At 37.8% G+C, this 24,159-nt stretch overlaps 1 protein-coding gene across 1 annotated transcript; it reads left to right on the forward strand.

Moving 5' to 3' along the window:
- Positions 1 to 455: 455 nt before the first annotated feature.
- LOC124146650 (sphingosine-1-phosphate phosphatase 1-like) lies at positions 456 to 22,978 on the forward strand. Its single transcript, XM_046517044.2, has 4 exons — positions 456 to 606; positions 1,487 to 2,300; positions 21,487 to 21,576; positions 21,782 to 22,978. The coding sequence occupies exons 2-4, from the start codon at positions 1,599 to 1,601 to the stop codon at positions 22,346 to 22,348; spliced, it is 1,359 nt and encodes a 452-aa protein (XP_046373000.1). The 5' UTR covers positions 456 to 606; positions 1,487 to 1,598; the 3' UTR covers positions 22,349 to 22,978.
- Positions 22,979 to 24,159: the final 1,181 nt, after the last annotated feature.

Here is a 24,159-nt window from a genome sequence, read left to right on the forward strand (position 1 = left end):
CGGTATCTTTACTAATACATTTCATTACCTATCCATGTTTTGACATTGTTTAATCAGAGACCATATCTATTATATGGTCGCTGGTTTAATTAAAGGATCTGCCAACAGAGTAACAATGCAAAACGCAAACACCGTTCACCATCCTATACATAGAAAAACTAAAAGATTGCATTCGATTTATTTTCAATATGATATATTTTATTAACATAATAATGCGACTACATATTGTTCATTTCGACCTGTCAGTCCCCACTGTTATGGAAAATATGTGCATTACCTCTCCTACATAATTGGCTTGCTGCATACCATCAAAAGTCCAGTTGGTTTCTATAAGTGAACTTTGACCCCGGTAACCTGACATTCAAGTTGCCTAGCGACTAGCCCGAAGTCCACTATTACATCATCAGCTGACAGGGCCACATGTATATCGACAACAATCAGTTTCCATTTCTGACACACATTAGCTGGAGCCGGATCTCGTGCTTGGGACACTCGCCCAAATGGCCGTGTTTGAAGCCTGACCAGAAGTACAACAGCACTGGATGGACGGATTGGGATATTTGTAGAGAAATCAACACACAGATCTGGAGGTTTACTAAATACGAGGTGCGTTCTTAAGCGTGAATGATTTATTTGTAACCATGACTATTGTTTTCCGTTATTAAGTTTACTAGAGCGGGGATCACGTGCAGTAAGAAAGTCCCTCGATACATATTCACGTATGTGGATAAGTTATTAAACCTAGTATGTGTGTGTGCTTCTTTTTATGTTAAAAAAACACAAACATCGGACAGCTATGACTTTTTTCCTTTTAAAATAAATTACTTTCAACCACGGACGTATATACAATTATATTCTATATTCTATATACGTCTTTGTTTCAACAGTTGTTGAAACCGCATATAAGTTTCTAGAAGAACTATTTAATTTTTTTGTTTCAGATTTATTTGAAGTTTGTTTGAATAAACGTACCGAATTAAGCAAATTTCTAAAATGCGATTTTGAAAAGCGAAGAAAACAATCCTTGTTCATATTTTATTTAAGTTAAAATATGACACTGTTGGCAAAGAAACAGAATAGTTATTTCTTTTAGATACAAAAAAAACTGTAACAGCTCGTAGACATGAATCAACGACTAGAATGTGTCATCCTTGAAAGTACACCTGGTCTAACCATTGTCAAAGGCATTTATATGACCATCATTTCGAAATCGAGGAGAGAATCGCGTTTGCTTGATTTGTTTTCTGTGTTCAAACTGTGATTGTCAGTACGCTTCTTTCAATAATGTCTTTATAAATATCTGGTGAAATGTAATAATTGAAATATAACAGTTTAACAAACTATGTTTCGATTCTAAAGGTTAACTGTCCTAAATCTAATCCATTTTGCAATCTGATGAGCTTGCACATGTATATTCATATCCAATTATAATGATTAGTATGCGATAAGAGTTCTATATCATGACATTAATGTTTTAATCGCACAGGTACAGCACGTGGTACGAGAGTTACCCGCCCTTTCTATATTCGACCTTCGTTGAGGAAGTGGACCGGCAGTTGAGATAGGACAGGTCCAAATTCCAGGAGAAATCAGCCGATATGTCAGTTCTTCGGCGTGTTTTGTCTTACACCAGTGATCCGGAGGTGGTGGCAAGATTCCAAAAGGCATGTGGTATCATCCACGCACCTGATCCAGTCAATTTAAAAGACGAAAACAGGCATAATGGGAATATATCCCAGCACCCGAACGGCATTTCTCCAGACGCTTTTCCGGGTGGGAAATCTTCGCTTGTAAATGGTGTTTGTTCCAATACAGGTCGTAAAATGGATTCCGAAGTTGTAGACACTAAATCACACACAAACCAAGATTCGGATTCACAAGTCATCCACAGGAACGGTGTTGTGAAAAACCACGAAATTACGGATAAAGGCAAGAAGAGGGCAGTGAACGGTGTGATTCGTACCGGTACGGTGCCTTTCCGCATCGAAAACGCCCTCTTGTACTATGTATTTTCCTTCGGGGCACAACTTGGAAATGCTACATTTTATATGCTATTTTATTCTTTCTCATTTTGGAACTTTGACTCCTATGTTGCCCGGAGAATATGTCTAGTTTGGTGTATATGCATGTATTTTGGACAGGCAACTAAGGATATCGTGCGTTTGCCACGCCCCAAATCCCCACCCGTCGTTCGACTGGAAACTCGATATGAACTCGAGTACGGAATGCCTTCGACTCATGCAATTGTTGGGACAGCCATTCCTCTTTCGATGCTTATATTCACCAATGGGAGATATGAGGTAAGTTATCACCCACTCGCTTGATGTCTAAATATAGTACTCAACAGGTTGACAGAGCGGTGAAGGAACAGTCACAAGACCCACTAATGGGGTGGCTTGGGTTAGTTGGTGATGACACGTGTAGCATGTGGTATACAGTAATTTATTTTGTTGTTTATATTTTAGTAGTTAACAGGTTGACAGACAGACACAAGATTTTATTTACGTCTCACTCGTGGGGATACATTCATATAAAATTAAGAATTAAGACATGTATTGTACACGACCAATCACTTAGCGATTTATGAGAGACACTTTAAAACTTAAGTAAAATATATACAAAATGCAATACATTAAAACACATATGTACACACATAAAACACTATTGATGTAAAAGCTGGCGTCTCTTTCTTAAAATTTCATGGGAGGCTTTGGAAGAATAAAAGCTAAGGTCCGGGCTGGATAAAATACATAAAAACTGCTCACTGGGTTGTTTGCTTATAAAATTCTGCATAGTACGAATACACTGTTTAAAAGTAAATCTCTGCCATCTTTGTATAAAGGGCAAGATAAAAGAACATGTATTTCGTCTTCGACTTTTTCTGTACAGTTAAAACAATAACGTTGACTAAAAGGTATATTTTCGTAGCGCCCCGTTTCTACACGTAAAGGAGCCACCCCACAACGTAACTTGACATAGGCACTTCTGTGGCCACGGGAGAGTGGGTATTTTAGATATTGTTCTGAGGAATACTCTTTTTTGTATTGTTTATAAATTCTCAGTTTATTCCTTCCGTTGTTTCGTGCAGATGTATCTTTTAAAAGCAGATTTTTCCATTTTGTTATATATTCTTCAAAGACTTCACCGTTCTTACAAATAGCCGGGTTTCACGCGCTGAAACAGCATAAAGAAACAGAACTCAACTAATGGGGTGCTTTAGTTAGTCAAGTCAAGTCTTTTATTCTTATGAAGCCACTGGTCCATGTACAGATGAAGTGCATATATACATATTACAATGGTACATGAATTCATAAGTAACTTATATCATAGTAGTTTGCAATTCGTAGTCAGTGAGGATGTGTGTAGCGTGGGGTTTGGGCAAAAAAGGCACCTCAACAAAACGTCACCGAGCGGAAATGGCATCGATTGGCGAAAATGGAACCTCCGTCAAAGTGAAAACGGCTACCATTGTAAGGTGAAAACGGCACCTTACTTATTTATTTAACTTGGCTTCTAAACACAGGAAATAAATGAGATAAACCTCAGATTCACATGCAGTCACAAATAATTGTAAATTGTAATGTTTTTAAACCATGTTTTTACAAGAAATTAGCCTCTCCTCCAATTTACTCTGCCGACACTGATTGTGAGGCGCAAATAAACCTATTGTGTAAATATTGTACACGCTTTAAAGTTTTAAGTACCTTTACTCAATATGTCAAGCTGAAATTGTGACAATATGACAATGATTATTGTAAATAGAGACACGTGACAATAATGAGGTAAATATATAATATATAAATATAAAAAACATATATATTACTTGTGCCGTTTTGTTCAACAATCAGTAGCCGTTTTCACCTGATGAAATCAGTGCCGTATTGCCGAGGTGTCGTTTCAGCCTGAACCCACAGCGTGTGGCATGCTATCAATTAGTTGGTCCTGAAGGAAGTATCGTCCCATTATATAACTACTGCTTAAATAAACCTACTTCATGTTTCAATGACAGCTTCTATCTATCACCCCTATTGTACTAGGTGATGTTCTCTAAGCCTAACATTGTATAGCTTTCTGGTGTCTTGAGTAGTGAAAATGGGAAATTACAAAAATAGTAACATGAGGGTAGTCATTAATGTGATTTATTTCATTAACATTTAGTTCGCTTCTTACATTCAGTTCTGTTCACAGTCAAACACACATGTTGCATGATACATGATAGTGTTATGTGAGGTAAAATGGGGTAACTTGTTGCATGATACATGATAGTGTTACGTGAGGTAAAATGGGGTTACATGTTGCATGATACATGATAGTGTTATGTGAGGTAAAATGGGGTTACATGTTGCATGATACATGATAGTGTTATGTGAGGTAAAATGGGACAACATGTTGCATGATACATGATAGTGTTATGTGAGGTAAAATGGGGTTACATGTTGCATGATACATGATAGTGTTATGTGAGGTAAAATGGGGTAACATGTTGCATGATACATGATAGTGTTATGTGAGGTAAAATGGGGTTACATGTTGCATGATACATGATAGTGTTATGTGAGGTAAAATGGGGTTACATGTTGCATGATACATGATAGTGTTATGTGAGGTAAAATGGGGTTACATGTTGCATGATACATGATAGTGTTATGTGAGGTAAAATGGGGTTACATGTTGCATGATACATGATGGTGTTATGTGAGGTAAAATGGGGTTACATGATGCATGATACATGATAGTGTTATGTGAGGTAAAATGGGGTTACATGATGCATGATACATGATAGTGTTATGTGAGGTAAAATGGGGTTACATGTTGCATGATACATGATAGTGTTATGTGAGGTAAAATGGGGTTACATGTTGCATGATACATGATAGTGTTATGTGAGGTAAAATGGGGTTACATGTTGCATGATACATGATAGTGTTATGTGAGGTAAAATGGGGTTACATGTTGCATGATACATGATAGTGTTATGTGAGGTAAAATGGGGTTACATGTTGCATGATACATGATAGTGTTATGTGAGGTAAAATGGGGTTACATGTTGCATGATACATGATAGTGTTATGTGAGGTAAAATGGGGTTACATGTTGCATGATACATGATAGTGTTATGTGAGGTAAAATGGGGTTACATGATGCATGATACATGATAGTGTTATGTGAGGTAAAATGGGGTTACATGTTGCATGATACATGATAGTGTTATGTGAGGTAAAATGGGGTTACACATTGTGTTCAAGATTCTTATGTAGGTATTTATGTTATTCCTTTCACATATATTAAATTTTGTAGACATTTAATTCACTTTTAAGAATACAGGTCCCAAGCAACCTATGTTTGTCGTTAGAAACAACTAAAATGATCAGATTGCAAGACTTGATGATTTACACAACGCCTTCATAGAGCTGGAATATTGCTGGATGCAGCTTAGCAAAGTAACCAAACATAGTCATTAAGGGTTTTGGGTAGGGCTGTTACGATTCACTCTCGTATTCAGTGAATCGAACCATAACAATTCATGAATTGAATTCGTTATTCATGGCCACTAGAATCGAATATTTATGAATATGCTATCATGTATATTTACATACCCTGTACCTAAAAATATCCATAACAACATATTATATGCATAGATTTCTTTCAATGACAACACTCTAATAATATTTTATTTGATAGTATTGTTTTCACTGGTCATTGTCACATTTGAGCAGATACTAGTACCTGGATAAGTGCATAAATGTATAATTTATTAATAATTAACAAACCATGTCAAATAAATTATGATGTTATTGTTTCACTGAATATAATAAATAATACATAAACTGCTGACTTTTTATTGTAATTGTGAATTAATATTCGTATTTGTTACCCTATATTCGTGATATGAATCGTATTCGCCTCATAGTGTATTCGTTGCAGCCCTAGTTTTGGGGATAACATAGGTCACTGGCTTGGACTCAAGAACTGTAAGAAGTCAATAGCAAAAGTAAATAAGTAAAATGAACAAAATATAAAATTCTGTCTGGACATCGTTCACAAAGGCCAATTGGCCAAATATATTCGATCTGGCCAATGAACAGCGCAATGAGAAAAGTGCTTGACTAAGTCACTATGGTTCCTGATGACATTTCCCTATGATCATGATGATACAGAAAGTATGAAACAAAGACACGCATTGCTCAGAATTTCAAGTACAATTTTTGATGGCTGTGCATTGTTTTTTAAATTGATAATGTAAGTAGGACTAATCCTTACTATTTACTTTTAAATTATGAAATTATGAAACATGTTATGCCTTGCTTACCATTTCTATTGCTAAAATGTCTGACTACTTAAACAAACCATCTGTCAAATTGACGGGTGACCGACGGCCATTGTTAAAACATTGAAATATTGTTGAACAGCGTAACAGAAATTCTCTGCTGTATATTCTGATGTAATTGATGAAGGAATACTTGTTACATCCACACAAATCATTTGAAGCTTGTTTAATAATTATAATTATTGGTAGGCATCAGTAGTATTCCAGTTATGATTATGATGATTATGAGCAGTTAATATGGATCCATGTCAACAGCTTCTCAAAAGCCTAAGGTCAAATGTCTGTTGTTTCATATATATATGATAAGCTTAAAAAATGGTCAGAGGGGACACTGTTGGCCAAGTTGTCTAAGGCGCTGCGATTAACTGTGCAGAGTTGCGTCCCTTTGGCATGCCAGAAACCTTTGATTGTGGATTCAAATCACGGTTCACCCCGATTATGTTTCTAGGTTTGTCAGCACCATCCATACCCGTGCTCGTGGGTTTCACCGAAGTGGTAAACGTCTGAGACCTGCATCACTTCGGGCTTTCCTCCCACATTAAGCTGACACGCCGTGATATAACTGGAATACTGTTAAAAGCGACTTTAAAACCGAACTCACTCACTCAACAATGGTCAGATGACTGATCAGCTGGGGCTTTGCTTCTGGTGTATTTTCTCAGATTGCTATACAAAATCAACAATCACTGAGGAGTCCTTGACAGAATTACAACTGTATATGTTCATTAAGTCCTGAATAGCTCAAGCAATATACACATGATAAAGCAGCTTAAGTCTTGGAAAAACATGAGTAACCATGGTAACTAATTATAATCATAAGAAACAACTGATGATGGAATCCCTTTTGATTTCCAATACTACTACACACCCACTTATGTGCTCGCAAGTATTAACATGTGACAACAAAAATGTCTGCAAGCTCTGCACAGCTCATGCCCTACAGACTATGAATATGTTCTGTTAGGAGCTGAATGCTGTTGCCAAATCTTTTGGAAACAGCATCTCTTTATAATCTACAATTTGATTACAGGGTTTGTATTGGGATTTATTTGGCCAGAACAGCCCTAGTTCATGTTTCGTTTACGTTTAAAGAGGTAAGGAAGGCCAATCAGTATAACACTTTTTGAATACAAATATGCTCATATTGAACTTCAGTCTGCATGTGTTTTGTTGAAAGCTCTAAAAAAAGATGTTTTAAGAAACAACTCCAAATTCCTGACAACTGTTTAATTTTTTTTTAATTTTGCCTCCTGCATCTCTGAAGGAGAATCTGTAAAAAATTCAAATTTGATCTTGCACATTTTATGATGCAGTGTTCTTTCACTGCATAGTAACTGTATATTGTATCTTGCCTAAAAACACTGGGATGGCTGTCAACTTCAATCTAAATTAAGAGATATCTTAGACATTTAATCAATTCCTCAATTATTCATGTTCACGTGGGGTATGGGTAGGTTTAATCAGGTTGCCAATGTAAAGCAGCATGCTTGGTTTGATATATTGATCCTGGATTTAGGAGGCCAGTACTGTATCAAACAAATCAACAAACTAGACGTCAGTTTCCTTTTACTTTCATGGCACTGATGGCTCAGTTGTCTAATGCGCCACAATTCGTTGTGCAGAGTTATTTCCCTTGTGCATGCAAGAAACCTATGATTGTGGGTTCAAACCCCGTTTGCCCAGATTATATTTCAAGGTTTGTCTAAAACCATACATCATTTGTTTCAACAAAATGTTAAATGTCTGCTTCACTTCAGGCTTTCCTCCCACATTAAGCTGACACACTGTGATATACTAGAAACTGGAATTCTGTTAAAAGGCAGTGTTAAACCAAAACTCTCTCACTTTACTTTCTTTGCTGTGATAACTAACAAGTACACTGTACTACCAACAGTGTAAATTTAAGCCAAACCAACTAATGTTACCATGGAAAAATGTGTTAGAAACAGCTGACATGACTATTTCGAATGTTTTAACCTGAAAAAGTTTTGGATATTTGGTGGTTTGCAGATGAACTGTTTATGTCATTGAGTAATTAGTTAGACAGGGTTAGAGATAGTCACTAGTCCGTAAGTCCGAGTACCGAACATTAAGAGGAACTGTTTTCCCAGACTAGTTATTACAAAACCTTTAGAACAGAATAAGCCATGTAGTAGTTGGTATGACTAAATGTTGTCTAAAGAGTTGGCCAGTTGTGATAATATCAACACTAACTAGGTCAAGGGTTGAGAGAAGTGGGTATTTGACCACCACTATAAAGTATTCATGCCTATTATATAATTCATGCTCACTTTGTTGTGATTTTGCTTCTCAGACAAACTACTTGAACTGAAACCCATTTGGGACCACTTCTGTCACGATTCACATTCAAGATCGAAAATAATTCTTCGAAAATAATAACTTTTGTGACTATGAAAAAATGGTAACAATTATTGAAAAATTTATTTGATGCAACCAAACTAATGACAAACATGTTCTTCATGATGAAATTTCACAATTATGAATGTACAATGTTAGCAAGTAATAATACTTGTATGGAAATTATTACTTTCAATTAGAACAGTATCCATTTTCAAACAGCTCATCGGCCGCATGTAAACATTCAGCATGTGTTACAAATGGAAACAATAAACAGACAATAAAATTGGCAGACAATGTTTAGGAACATAGAACAGAAACAGGCCAGGTAATTGACAATTATCAAATGCTAATGTTGTGACCAACATTAAGGGTGTCCCATCCAGCTGTCGTGGACTGTGCTGCTGCTGCTGCTGCAATACTGACCTAGAGAAATGTTGCCTTGAACTTTGGCCAGCGGCGATACATATCGCCTGTTTCGGGATTGATCATATCCAGGGCATGATTTAACTTTATAAACCATGCACTAGTGCAACCTGTTTTTGCAAAATGCAACCTAATATTTATGTCTATATTTCAAATTTGTGTCAGACTTATTACTTGTCCACACACAAAAATGATCTTTGAACACACTCGATACCTTTAAAGTGTATTTACCATACTACATCACTAATGCGTGTGTTACTTGTAATTTGTCATACGTTCTTGGGCGTGACGTCATCAAAGGGTCATGTAGGGCCTGAGAGTATAATAATTACCGGTCAGATAAAGAAGCAACAGTTTTCATTTGGCTTAACATGCCCCATGTGTATGTAATCTCTTCATATAGATATAGTGATATGAAACAAGTATTATTTAGGGCTTTTCACTACTTGTTGGTATATCCTACACTGTGTTAGTATCGACGGATCAAAGGTTTTTCGGACATCATGTGAAGATCCGGGGTGGAATAGGTCTTCAGCAACCCATGCTTGCCGTAAAAAATGACTATGCTTGTCGTAAAAGGCGGCTAATGGGATCGGGTGGTCAGGCTCGCTGACTTGGTTGATGCATGTCATCTATCCCAATTGTGTGGATTGATGCTCATGATATCAATCACTGGATTGTCTGGTCCAGACTCGATTATTTGCAGACCGCCGTCATATAGCTGGAATATTGATGAGTGCGGCATTAAAGAACAAACCAACCAACAACAACCAATCATACATTTTCGGACGGCTATGGTCATGATCATGATGATGGTTATCGCTATTACTCATGCTGTAATAAGGGGTGTGTCATCACACAGACATTGTAAATGCTCAGATGATGGCCTCTTTTTAAGATAGAGTAATCTTTTGAAAGTGAGTGAGATGTTTTACAGTTGTTCTTGTGATTAGCGAGCAAAACTATAAATGTTTCTTAAGCATCCGAAGACTCATAACATGGGGATACTTGTGTGTCACTGAAGTGTTGAATTGATTTATTTGATTTCGGACAATAATCATAAGAACGAAAACGCAACAGAATTTGAATGTAAACATAAATATATTTTTGTGTAGATTTGACATGACATAAATCAGACATGATGAAAAAGACAAAGTATGTTCTGCCTCCGGTAGTTATTCCACTCACTGCACACATCTCATTATTTCTACATCAGAGTTGACATTTGTAGCAAGATCTTGAGAACTTATGTTTCATTTGCCAATTTATGCGTCTTGATTCTCATGAACTTGTGTTATGGTATGTTGTCCATAGCCCATTCCCTATCAGGGACATTTTGGATGTATCGGAAGGGGTTCATGATCAAGCAGAAGTGTGACATTGGTTGTCAGGGTGACCAAGATTTCGAAAACTGTCTTAAGATTGTTCTAGAAACTACATTTCAGGGAAATCCACATTATTTGTAAGGATTTCGTATGTATAGTCTGTGTAATGAAAAATAATATATCAAGCTACAATTTAGACATATTTGACATCTCTTGAAACCACAAGATGGTTATCAAATTGATTAAGGTTTTGAACAGTGTCTTTCCATTGTTCTAGTATCTATGTTACAGGGAAGACAGAATTTGGAATGTTTAGTCTGAGGAATGAGAAATGATATCAAGTTGACGCTTCTTACCTTTTTCTAGTTTGGTATGTTTATGACATTGTGTCCATGGTTACATGTTGTTATGACACAAATTATTGATTTCATAGTAAGCTCTTTGGTGATAGTGCTACTCCCCTTACTCCTTTCATTATGTCAAAGAAATACACAGATATAGTATATACAGTGTTAGAAATTGGCACCAGTCCTATACGCCTTGCCAAACTTCCTTACAGTTGGGTATCATAAGGACCAGTAGATTTTTGCCCTTTTTAAGTGTTTTGCTATTGTTATCGTTATACGGACTAGTGGACTAAAGCTGTTTCTATCGCTGATATATGAAGACTGTGTGATGGTTGTAAGTGAGGTGTTAGAATACCATAGAGGTCCTCTGCTTCAATAACTCCTACAGTTGGGGCAGCCAAGGGTAGCAGTGACATATATACACTTGCTATTTCTTTGAAAATAAGTTATTACCAAGATACAGTGCAGTATATAATACACCATACAAGCTTGGTTTAGCTGGGATCAATACCTGAGCTGTGGCTCTACTCTGTCAACAGGCGTACATAACTGGGGCTTCAGCACTGCACTGAATTACAAACAATGACGACCACTTGCTGTGTCTCGTACATTCTTTTATTAGAAATCATTTCATTGGGGGTTGCCAAACAACCACTATAGAAGCTGTTTATCAGTTCTGGAGTACTCTGATTGTCAGGTCATCGACCCAGGGAGCAATATATACAAGCACTCTGAGTCACCATGCCAGATAGTATGGAGACCAGACCCTTTCATTTTTATGGGGACAAGTTTAGGACTATTTGATGTATTTGTATTGACTTATGCTAATCAATCTGGTCGTGTGTCATGGAACAATATGTACATCCATCATGACTATACATTGTTCAGCCTGGCTGCAGAAGACACTGGCATAAATGTGGGGTTATTTTCAATAAGGCAGGGGTCAGGGGCAGGTAACAGGTCTTCTTGTAACAAACTCTCTTAGGTGTTGCTAGGCTAATAGCAACAGCAGAGCTGTCGTGTCATCATCCCGTCCTTTGCCTGTTCTGAGAATTCGAATGTTTGCAATTGGACTGTGGTAGTCAAAGAGCTTTTGCTTGAATTGCAAATTGCATAATATTTCTCTATTATATGTTTTGAAAAATAATAAGAATGCAATTGTCACATCTGTTTTGAATCTTTGTAATCTTTGCGTAGTATGCACACTGCCAAATTTTCGATGTCAAGAAACTTGCAAGTGGAGCACGTTGACAAATGTTTATGCTAAGTGCATGTGATATTTATGATATGAAATTTGTTTGTATTGGAAACCATGCCCCTACTGCAGTATTCTTCCTTGTTATTGAAATCGATGCGGCAGTGGAGCAGTACTGGCCTCCAGAATGAACATTGTACACTTGTTAGTACTTTATGTTGTTTCAGTGTTATGGTTGCTGTAGTCCTGGTAATTTGAACTACCGTATTCGACGTAATAAGCGCCCAGGGCGCTCTCAAAATTAGAAATAGGGGGCTCTTATTAGAATAGTAATGTTTTTAGCCTGAAATGTTTATATACGACAGATATATTTTTCCAGAATTTAATTGCCCATAATTAAGGGTGCATATAACACACGAGTGCGTATTAAACACGAATAAATAAGTCTCGTGTACATTGATCAATCGGAAGGGGTGCTAATTGGGATTGTTCACTGGCCAATATATCAACAAATATCGCCGGGGGCGCTTATTACGTCGAATACGGTATGTTATTTTTAAGTGCTGATTTTTAAAAAAAAAACTCCTGTAGTATTTCCTGTATTTCATCTCACTATAACATACAGTTATTATCGTGATGAAGGGTTAGATCAAACCAACCGTACATAAATAGCCAACTTAAATCCTCTACAGTATATTGGGCCATAAAAACAAAACAAATCCAACAGCAATGAAATATTGGTACATGAAGTGAGGGAGGAGTGGCTGTGGCAAGTGAAGCTGTCACGGGCTGGTCATGAGTCAAGGGAAGTGAAACATTAGCTACCTCATCCTGGCCATAGGGTGTCATGGTGATCCACGGCGATATTTGTTGATATATTGGCCAGTGAACAATCCCAATTAGCACCCCTTCTGTACACAAGACTTATTTATTCAATCAGAAGGGGTGCTAATTGGGATTGTTCACTGGCCAATATATCAACAAATATCGCCGTGGGCGCTTATTAGAGCGGGGCGCTTATTACGTCGAATACGGTATGTTATTTTTAAGTGCTGATTTTTAAAAAAAACCTCCTGTAGTATTTCCTGTATTTCATCTCACTATAACATACAGTTATTATTGTGATGAAGGGTTAGATCAAACCAACCGTACATAAATAGCCAACTTAAATCCTCTACAGTATATTGGACCATAAAAACAAAACAAATCCAACAGCAATGAAATATTAGTACATGAAGTGAGGGAGGAGTGGCTGTGTCAAGTGAAGCCGTCACGGGCTGGTCATGAGTCAAGGGAAGTGAAACATTAGCTACCTCATCCTGGCCATAGGGTGTCATGGTGATCCATCACACTGGCAACCTCCCATCTTTAGTACAGTGAGTCCACACTGTCACTGCTGAAACCTTCCATTATGTGTGTATGTGACAAGTGACCCTGCAGGAATGTCAGGTTAGAATAGGTCTCTAGTCTGTCTCACTGTCCCTGGACCGATCAGTGAAGATCCGGGTAGCGAATAGGTCTTCAGCAACCCATGCTTGCCGTAAAATCAGGTGGTCAGGTGGACTGACTTGGTTGATGAATGTCATCGTATCCCAATTGCATAGATCGATGCTCATGATGTCAATCACTTGATTGTCTGGTTCAAACTCAAATAGACGTAATATTGCTGTGTGCAGCATTAAACAACAAACAAACAAGAATACCTGGACCATTTTATTTTCCCTTCCGCCCAGCCCTTCTGTAATGATATAGCCCTAGATGACGCAAGTCTAGATTTTCTACAGGTTCAGAATCTCCAAAAACACTGGGGTTCCTTTTCAATTTTAATGAAGTTGTTTCTTTCTATCTCTTACTATTTACTCTAAATAGGTTGCCAGCCACTAAAGATGCATCTAAGTGGATCTGTGACCAGGCTAGGTGACTGAAGGCATGAGATGATTGTTGATATCAATAACAGGTTTGTCTGGTCCAGACTCGATTGCTGCATTGGGTGTTAAACATGTTAAACGAAAAGACGATGTGAAAGAGTGGTACTATGCTGTCAGGCATTGAGGTTATCCACTCCCAGAACATCATAATCAGTTGAATAGTTCCAGAATAATCTGCCCTTTGTTATGTGGACATGATCATGTTTATCCCTGTTATAGGACCAGGGGTGGACGCCATGTCATGTCCCTCTAGTCAGCAGCTCATTATGGATTAGTTGCCCTGTAAAATAATAAGATTTTTGGAGAGAAAAAAACTAGTCTGTCTTGATTGTTACTAGTCTGTGACTAAAAGACTAGTGGGCGTGTCTATCTACCCTATTTGTTTTTATACAAATCTAATGGGTTTTCCCATTTCTGTAGATCAGTTTGAGGTCTGTGTTTGTTTGACCTATATGGTTAGACAAGGCCACCAGCCCTTAATTCCAAAACCAGTGAAATTCAAGAGGGATTAATTGATTTGTCCCCAAATATAGTTATTTTACATATAAAACTAGTCCGATTTGAATTCGAGACTAGTCCGATTTGACCAATGGTGTCTACCTCATACATATGTAGTAAGAGTATATTTCTAATACTGCTTTTCACCTATCTTCCCGTAGGGCTGGTTATCGATATGGATTACTCAGATCGATTATCGGTAGTCACATATCGATCAATAATCGATAAATATCAAAGAATTCTATTTTGGTAAAATGACATTACAGAAAAATGGCAATTCACTTCTCCGGAGACTCAGTGTTTCAACAATACGAACGTTACATCACATTTTTAGCGATGAACAATCTGAGTTTAAGATTCATGTCGTCAAAGACAATTATTATTTGTATAAAGTGAGAATACCGTATTTTCTTGAGTATTCCTTTTAATATTGTTTTTATTAATTTCGGCGAAATCGTGTGTGAAGCGATCGGAAGATCGCACAACTCACCGTTATTAACAGCAACCACGGTCAGAATACCGCTATTGACGTCTTGAAACGAACTTTAGTTGACAGAGAATAGATACATATATCATAAATGACATACTTTGACTTGTTAAAAGTCATATTTGTTTTTGTTTGACGATTCTATGTCAACATGAAATTCTCGCGATCACGTGCGCGTGAGCCTTGACGGTGACTGGTCAGACTGGTTGCATGTAAAAAAATGATACCCGGGAATAGCGATCAGCTGCTTCGCTTAGGGTTATTATCTATTTTAAATATGTTTAGTAAAGGGTGCATATAATTAAGAAAATAATGGAATATATTATTCTTGATAAAAAAAAATAGTTTCATATACAATTTTTGCCGATCCTTGCATTAAAAATCCTATTAAGTTATATCATTGGGTGTGTCTTGACCAAATCACCGGTCGATTCCAAGAAAACGTGTGTACAGCTGATTGCTGTTTCCGGCTTAGTTTACGAGAAAATACACAAGGTAATCTTAATCCCTGGATATAAAACAATGCCTAGCAGAACAATAAATACTATTTAAACGGTAAATAAACATGTCTGGTGATTTTTTATCTCAAATTTCGAATTTGTACTGACGAAGTTTCACATCACCCGTTCGTGTGCCGGACTTCGCTGAAAGGGTACAGTGTAATTTTTTTCTGCGCATAATATTCAAATTTCTTTTTTTCCAAAATATTGAACCAGCTAGAGGGGGGTGCGCATTATACATGGGTGACCACTGTACTCAAGAAAATACGGTAATTGAGAAATTAAATGTAATTTCACCTGATATAGTCGTTTGTCATTTATGTACAGTATTCACGAAACTATTCAGATAAAAAATCATCAAATATTCCGCCATTGTGAATGTCAGGTGTGTACAGGTGTGTGCTACGTAGTAGGTTGTACTAGGTTCACAGGTGTGATACGTAATAGATTGGGTGGCAGACTGATATTAAACAAACATCGTGCGATTATAACGGGGAAATAAGGAATTTTTGCTGCCATATCGTAAAAATGTCAAACCTTACGTGGACCTCACGTGGGCTGTGAGTTGAGAATACCGGGAAAAATGAAAACTATGATCATTGAAAAAATCGAAACAGACTGGAATACGTAGTTACCAAATAGACATAAAATTTGAAATTTTATGAAATAGAATGGGAAGAATTCTTTTTAAGAATTAAAGTATTATGAAACCTATTTTAATCATGATACTTCATACTATTTCGAAAATATACATATTTTCTAAAATCCTGACTCCGCATTTAGATGCCATTGACTACATTTGTAATTACCCACTAACAACACGTAATGGCGCCGTCGTTCGATTCAAAGCAGAACTTTTTCCATTTTGAAACATTTGATTATTATTTGCGACTAAACATAAAGCGTAGGGAAGAAAACTGTATGTTAGGGTGAATCTGTTTATATCTAGCGATAATTACAAGGACAGCAAAACAAATAAGTCAAATGTGTTGCAGTAAAAACTTTTATTTGTCGAAAAAATACATGTCATTATCGATAGCATTATATTCATGTCGATAATCGTCACAACCTTCTTCCATCGATGATAATTACGATTATCAATCTAAATCACCAGCCCTATCTTCCCGGGGCAAGCGTGTCCACTAGCCTATATCAAAGCCTAGTTTCTACCCTTGCCACTTCAAGGCCACTTTTCTTGGCTCAACCCTGGCGCCACTTCGCATAGATCACGAGTTGTGCCCCTTGCAGTGAAAACACGATATCCAATCAGATCGTTGTTCTTATCTTGTATAGCTTCACGAAGATATCAACTACCATAGACGACAACCCAGTCGACCAGCTAACGAAAACATTTGCAATATCATCCCTGACACAAAAAACATAAGCAATTGTTGGCGGTGTTAAAAGACATATTTGTGTCACCAAAGACAGGCAGTGACAAATCACCTTCATGCAGAGGCCTACAATTCGTGTATGTTGATTTTGTGAAACGTTCTCTGACTGGACTATCAACATGTGAGATAGTCCAATCATATTTAGCACGGGAAAGTTTGACTTGATGTGGCAAGAGTGAAAACAAGACTTTGATAAAAAGGCTAGTGGACGCACTTGCCTCGGGAAGATGCTTTTTACCATGCAATTAGTCTGTGACCATGAAGAACTTAAAGAGAGCCAAAGTACATTTGTATCCAAGCAAATTGAAATTGTCAATTCAATGGGATGAATACTGTGACAATTGTTTCTAAGCCCTAAAATCATTGTGTGTCAGCTTAGTGTGGATACAAAGTCCAAGGTGAAGAAATGGCCACCACTTAGCAAAGCTACACGAGTAAAGTTTGTGCAAGTGATTTCTGTGTAGGTACTAGGGCTGGGATGAGTCCAAATTTACTACCTGGGTACCCATCACCCTATTACCCGACCCTACCCGGATACCCGCTGTAGATATCTAGAGATAGGTACAAACTGTCCGATTTGGAAAAGTTTGACCGTAGCCCTAGCAAAATGTATTTAGATACACGTTCAGCGATCTGGTTATGCATACACTACGTTTCCTGAAGTTCATGCATCTTAATTCAAATATTTAAAAATCAGGAGGAATGGGTGCATAGTCAGAAAGAAATGGGAACATTAGTGACTTGTAGTGTAACCATACAGTTTTAGATAATTTTTGTCATTAAACAATATATTACGTGACTAACCATGGGTCCTGGTAGTCCTGTGGGTACCGGGGTCCTACTCAGTACCCACTTGACCCAGGTACCCGAGTTACCCATCCCCTCCCTAGTAGGTACATGTCCATGTGCTGCAGTTAAAGTGGTTCAAGATAATCATGTTCATATTCATACCAGTCTATTTGTAAATGAGCACAGATATTCTATACGTTCTAGCCCAGATGTCCTGACTAAAAATATGTGGAATTAACCTGGCAGTATAACTGGGTTTGTCTGTTTGCCAACATTGTGTGAAAAGCAGCTGTACTGGTGAAACTTTGAAAGTGAAAGCTCTGTAACTGGATCTGGGCATTCAGTGTTTACTTCCTCTATGGCTCGTTAACATGGTGATTAGCACACAACAGTGGGGAACAGTGTGTTACTCCCTAAACCTTCCCCCTGATGCACCATAGAAATTGCATGTTCTAATCAAGTCTTGCAGTGCAGTGCAGTGCAGTATATCAATTGGCATACTTTGTTTTGAAATAGCAATATGATTAATACCGTATTCGACGTAATAAGCGCCCCGCTCTAATAAGTGCCCACGGCGATATTTGCTAATATATTGGCTAGTGAACAATCCCAATTAGCACCCCTTCTGATTGATCAATGTACACAACACTTATTTATTCGCATATAATACGCACTCGTTTGTTATATGCACCCTTAATTATGGGCAATTAAATTCTGAAAAAATGTATCTCTCGTATATAAACATTTCAGGCTGTCAGCATAAACCACGAAATTTATCTTTCGACTGTTTGTTTTCACCAAAATAGTATTCTAATAGGATCCCCCTATTTCTAATTTTGAGAGCGCCCTGGGCGCTTATTACGTCGAATACGGTATGTCATATTTCATGGATATTTGTTCCTCACCTCCAGTCACATGGCCCTTGTTTGTCAGATAGGAAATGCAGATAGTCCTGCACATTGCATGACATGGACAATATCTGCATTAATCTTTTTTCAAAATCAGTCTAGATGACAACATAGGCAAGTCTAGCTAGGTATATTCTACATAAGACCAGTACTAAAATTATTATGTTGTACAAATTTAAAACAGAGAAATTAGGAAAAAAAACAAAACAGAATTTGATTGTGTAATGTAAGATTTCATCAACAATATGTTAATCTCTCTGAATTTTTCATTTCAATGCTTCCTCCCTGCCTTTTCACTTACTGGTCAAGACCCGTGAAGATCCGGGTTAGAATTGATCTTCTGCCACCCATGCTTTACTTAGAGGCAACTAACGGGATCGGGTGATCAGAGTCGCTCACTTCGTTGATGCACGTGGTCGTATCCCAATTGTGTAGATCTATGCATGTGATGCGAATCACTGGGTTGTCTGGTCCAGACTTGATTATTTACAGACCTCTGTCATATAGCTGGAATATATTTGAGTGTGGCTTTAAACAACAAATAAACAAGACTTATTTTACAAACAATATAGTAAAAGGCGACTATGCTTGTCGTAAAAGGCGACTAACGGGATCGGGTGGTTAGGCTCGCCGACTTGGTTGATACATGTCATCGATCCCAATTGCGTGGATCGATGCTCATGATATTAATCACTGGATTATCTGGTCCAGACTCGATTATTTACAGACCTCCGTCATATAGCTGGAATATTGCTGAGTGCGGCGTTAAACAACAAACCAACCAATTACAAACAATAGGACAATCTGTGTTGGTGAAAATCTATTTATCATATGCTACATGATATTAGATTATTGTACTCAAGGACTCATGGCCCGCCATTAGTGTATGTATGCCATGGAGAATCACCAGAGTCAGCCGGAGTAGCTTTGTCTGGAATACAGGAGTATTGTGGTGTCGCCTGACCATGGTCTGTGGGAATGACACATTCGAGTGATACTAGGTTGCCTGAAGCAATTTGCTTAATGGTACGCGTCTCCCCTGGGGATACTTTCATTGCTGCTTTGAAAATAGGTTTATGATGGTGTGAACATGACAGAGAGCCAGAGGGTCTTTCCTTCGCTATGTGTTCTTTATTTGAGCCATGTGGGCCATACTAAATCAATTATTATATTTTTGTCATGTCTGCCTCTCAGACAAACACCATATCTCATGCCATTTTATTGTTCTCAAGTATCTAAAGACGAGTAATATCTAATGTTTTACCAAACAAATGCCTTACTATCATGATGCATGTGAATTACATCACCCGACAGTTAATGTATACAGATGCTGTTGATGGTTAATTTATTAAAGCTCATAATTAATTATATTTTTGGCTTACATTTGTGATATTTTCTTCTTTTTTTTATTTAACAACTAATACTATTTTATCAATATCTTTCTGTTCCTACAATAGACAGTATGTTTCCTAAATTTGTCCATTACACGTACTAAATGTTTACTTCCATGGTTATAGCTTGTTATGAACTTCACATATGTTTATTGAAGTTTTGCCATTCAATTTCCACTTTTACTCCTCATTTAATTTAATTTAGATGATGTCAATCACTGGATTGTCTGGTGCGTTTATACAACAAACAAGCCATGGTCTTGTCTACAAGATCTATTTGTTCATCTGTAGATATTCACTACTTAACACATTAGCTGTTCCTTTTGAATGAATGTGAAAAATCCAGAGCCTTTGACGTTTGTTCTTAGTTCATTTAGGGGGGCATGGGTGACCCAGTTGTCTAAGGCGCCTCTATTCGCTGTGCAGAGTTGTGTCCCTTGGGCATGCCAAAAACCTATGATTGTGGGTTTGAATCCCGGTTCGCCCCGATTATGTTTCTAGGTTTGTCAGCACCATACCCGTGCTCGTGGGCTTCACCGAAGTAAATGTGAGACCTGGATCACTTCGGGCTTTCCTCCCACGTCAAGCTGACACACCGCAATATAACTGGAATACTGTTAAAAGCGGCGTTAAACCCAACTCACTCACTCACTAGTACTTTCAGTCTGTGTTTCCTCATTCAATCTCATTAAAATCAGATCTTAGTTGTCGCTACCGCTAGACAAAGATCTGAGGAAATCTGATTATTGGGTCACGTCAGACCGACCTTGCGCGAGCTTTGACCGACCAGTGGAGTGGCCAATCAAAAGGCAGCTTTCTCGTGCTTTATGGCACTAATTTCAAATTGGCGACTACGCTTCGAAACATATTTTGACAAATTCTCGATTACAAATTTGCAACCTGAACAAAAGAACATTCTGGAATGGCTAATAGATGGTCTTGATTGTATGGATTCAGTCGTTAAGACCGTAACTATCGTTCGGAATACCCCGTGTTAAAGTTTTCGAGGTTGCTTGATTAGAAATCACATTCCGACTGTCACTTTCATAATCTGGTAAGCAATGCTCTTATTGGTCGGATGAAAGGTTATTCTGACGTGACCCCTAATGGGATGTCTTAAGATCTTTGTTTAGCGGTAGCGAGAACTAAGGTCTGATTTTAATGAGATTGTTCCTCATTGTGTGTTGGTTGTTTAGTGTAGAATGGTGTATGGTGTGGCTACTGGTGGGGCCTCACGAGCTGGGTGCCGTGGGCAGTAACAAGGTGACACACATAACCCTACTTCCACCTTCGTTACAGATCTTGTTAGATGGGTTGGTCATAGGATAGCAATTCACACCAAAGGCCATTCTTCTTCAAATTTTAGGGTTGAAGTCAGATGACTGGTCTTCATTTTGTTGGTTTAGAGGTCAATCAACCAGTCTCAGTAAGATTTATAGCAACCAATAATTTAGCAACTACTAGGCAGTCTTCAAATTTGCTGAAAATATGAAAATGTACCACATACTTAAAATGATGAGTTAAACACATCAGTAGGTTTAGGGTGAAAGTTAGAGGTTGTCTTTTTTTCTGCTTGTGATGACATGCACTAATTGTTGTGTTTCTGTTGCAGTATTCCATGTTTATTGGCCTGCTCGTAGCAGTAGCCTGGTGCATTCTGGTCTGTCTCAGTCGGATCTACCTCGGCATGCACAACATTCTGGTCAGTTATCTCCCTTTGATCATTCATTACAGATCTTTCTTTCAACATACCATGATGTAAAGAAATCTTTACTCAGTTGAACAAAGCACTATTGACGCAAATAGGAAAATTTATACATTTCGTGTTGAGGACTTCAAACTTTTGCCTGTCAGAAGGCTAAAACCATGTAATTCTTGATAATGTATTTTTCAATTTTACATTTCAGGATGTGATCGTGGGCCTTTTCTTTGCGATCGTGGTGATGACCTTCACCGTGCCCTTCGTTGACCCGGTCGACAAGTTTCTCGTCACACATCCGCTGTCACCCTTGATTTTGCTGTCTCTACCCATAATCCTCTCTCTGCTCTATCCCAAACTGGACAAGTGGAGTACGGCACGTGGCGACACGACTCTCATCCTGTCCATCACCGGCGGCCTGTTCCTAGGCAGCTGGATAAACTACAACCAAGGCTTCATGAGCCCTAACGACGCCTCCCTCCCCTTCTCACTGAACTTCCAATACCAGGCCGTCCTAACCGCCATGATGAGGCTGGTGTCAGGAGTAGCTGTCACCCTTGTGTTGCACCACTATATGAAGAACACTGTGTATGCGTCACTCTGTTTCGTCCTCAGTATGGATCCCAAAGATCCGAAAACCAAACAAAAGTTCATTGTGGAACTCCCATACAAGTATCTGAGCTACTTCATGATTGCACTGAACACTGTATATACAATGCCTCTCATGTTCTACTTCATTGGCATTCCACGAATGTCCTACTACACAGAAATTTAATGCCGTTAGGCTAGTCAGGGAAATATTGTTTAAAGCTTTGTATATGGCTGCTCATCTTAACAATCATAAACCCTTAGCGGGTCTTCGGTACTATAAAGGTAAAGTATATCTCTTTGACTCCTTCCACCTCCCCACGTACCTGTCCCCTCTTCTCTACCCACCCTCACATGTGGGTGTGGGTGTTGTGTTTTAGGTGTGATAACTCCCATAAAATTTGATAAAAAACATGTAGACTTTTCCTTCCTGTCTGTAGTTTCAGCGTAGTGATAAAAAAGTATTAAGCTAAACATAGTAATGCTAAACACAAAGTGCTACATTTATTAACTGGCCACATGTTTTATTGCCAGCAAGTATTTCAAGTAAATACATCAACTTTGCCTGTCATGAGATGAGATAAACATGGATATACTCTGAAAACTTAAGACAGTGCTCTCTTATTATGTATTTTCTTGGAATATTTTATAATTATACTCTGAAAACTATAGCATCATTGAAAATAGCTCTGACATACCGTATTCGACGTAATAAGCGCCCCGCTCTAATAAGGGCCCACGGCGATATTTGCTTATATATTGGCTAGTGAACAATCCTAATTAGCACCCCTTCCGATTGATCAATGTACACAAGACTTATTTATTTGCGTATAATACGCACTCGTGTGTTATATGCACCCTTAATTATGAGCAATTAAATTCTGGAAAAACATATCTCTCGTATATAAACATTTCAGGCTGTCAGCATAAAATTTCTTTTTTTTTAACCAAAATAATATTCTAATAAGAGCCCACTATTTCTAATTTTGAGAGCGCCCTGGGCGCTTATTACGTCGAATACGGTATGTGTTTTTGCACTTGAGTGAAATATGTATTATGGAATAATAGTATTTCGTCACTACCGGTAAATACCAAATAAAGTTGTTTAGACTTGCCACGTTATAGTTGTACATTTATATTATGAAAAAAAATTAGGTAAAATGGAAACTTTTGGTAAATTTACTTTCTTTCATAGCAATAGGACACTTTTGTAGACTGATATTATCAGTATGTTCTTAAGTCAAAGAATGCTGATGTATGTCATTTAATTCCTCCTCCCTCCTTCTAAAACACCCATCCCACCTACCCCAAGACCCCCCTCCGTGTGTTGGGAATATTTTTCTGCCCCGATCCAATATTCAGAGAAGTAACACTTTTACCGGTAGCATGTTATGAACAAATTTACATGTTGGAAGTTGTTTCGGAGCTGTATGTTATTTGCTCCCTGTTACGATTGTTTGTATGAAATGTATATTTTCAGATTTGATGTTTCTGTGTGTTCAGCTGAAACTATTGCCGACTTTCACACATCGCTATGGGTGATGTAGATCTATTATTGAAATATGGCATGTGTGGCCTGAGATTTAGACTGTCAGATATATTTATTGTACCCCAGGATACATGTTGCTGTGATTGCTCGGAACATGGAGAGAGTAAGGAAAAAGATACAAATTTAGTTATATTAAGACAAGTGCCAGAAATCTGTTGTATGCTCAATTAATTTTGCTAATCTAGAACATTATTTACTGTAATCTATGCTAAGCAGACTCATATTACCAATGAAGTGTTTTAATCAGAGGTGGACAAATCAGAACTGTTGTTCGGAAATGAGTATTGGTATTTCTTGGAGACCTAATCTAATGACTGACAAAATCTTGAATATTTCATAAACCAATATAATATTGATGAATATATTTAGCCTTATAAGTATTTTTATGCCCCTCAGCCGTGCATTTGTTAGTTTTTTCTGATTCCTGCTAATAGTACTGGTTCTGATCA

This window comes from Haliotis rufescens, unplaced genomic scaffold (assembly GCF_023055435.1).
Source record: "Haliotis rufescens isolate VD_foot unplaced genomic scaffold, xgHalRufe1.0.p SCAF_3, whole genome shotgun sequence".
In the NCBI taxonomy this organism is placed as follows: domain Eukaryota; kingdom Metazoa; phylum Mollusca; class Gastropoda; order Lepetellida; family Haliotidae; genus Haliotis; species Haliotis rufescens.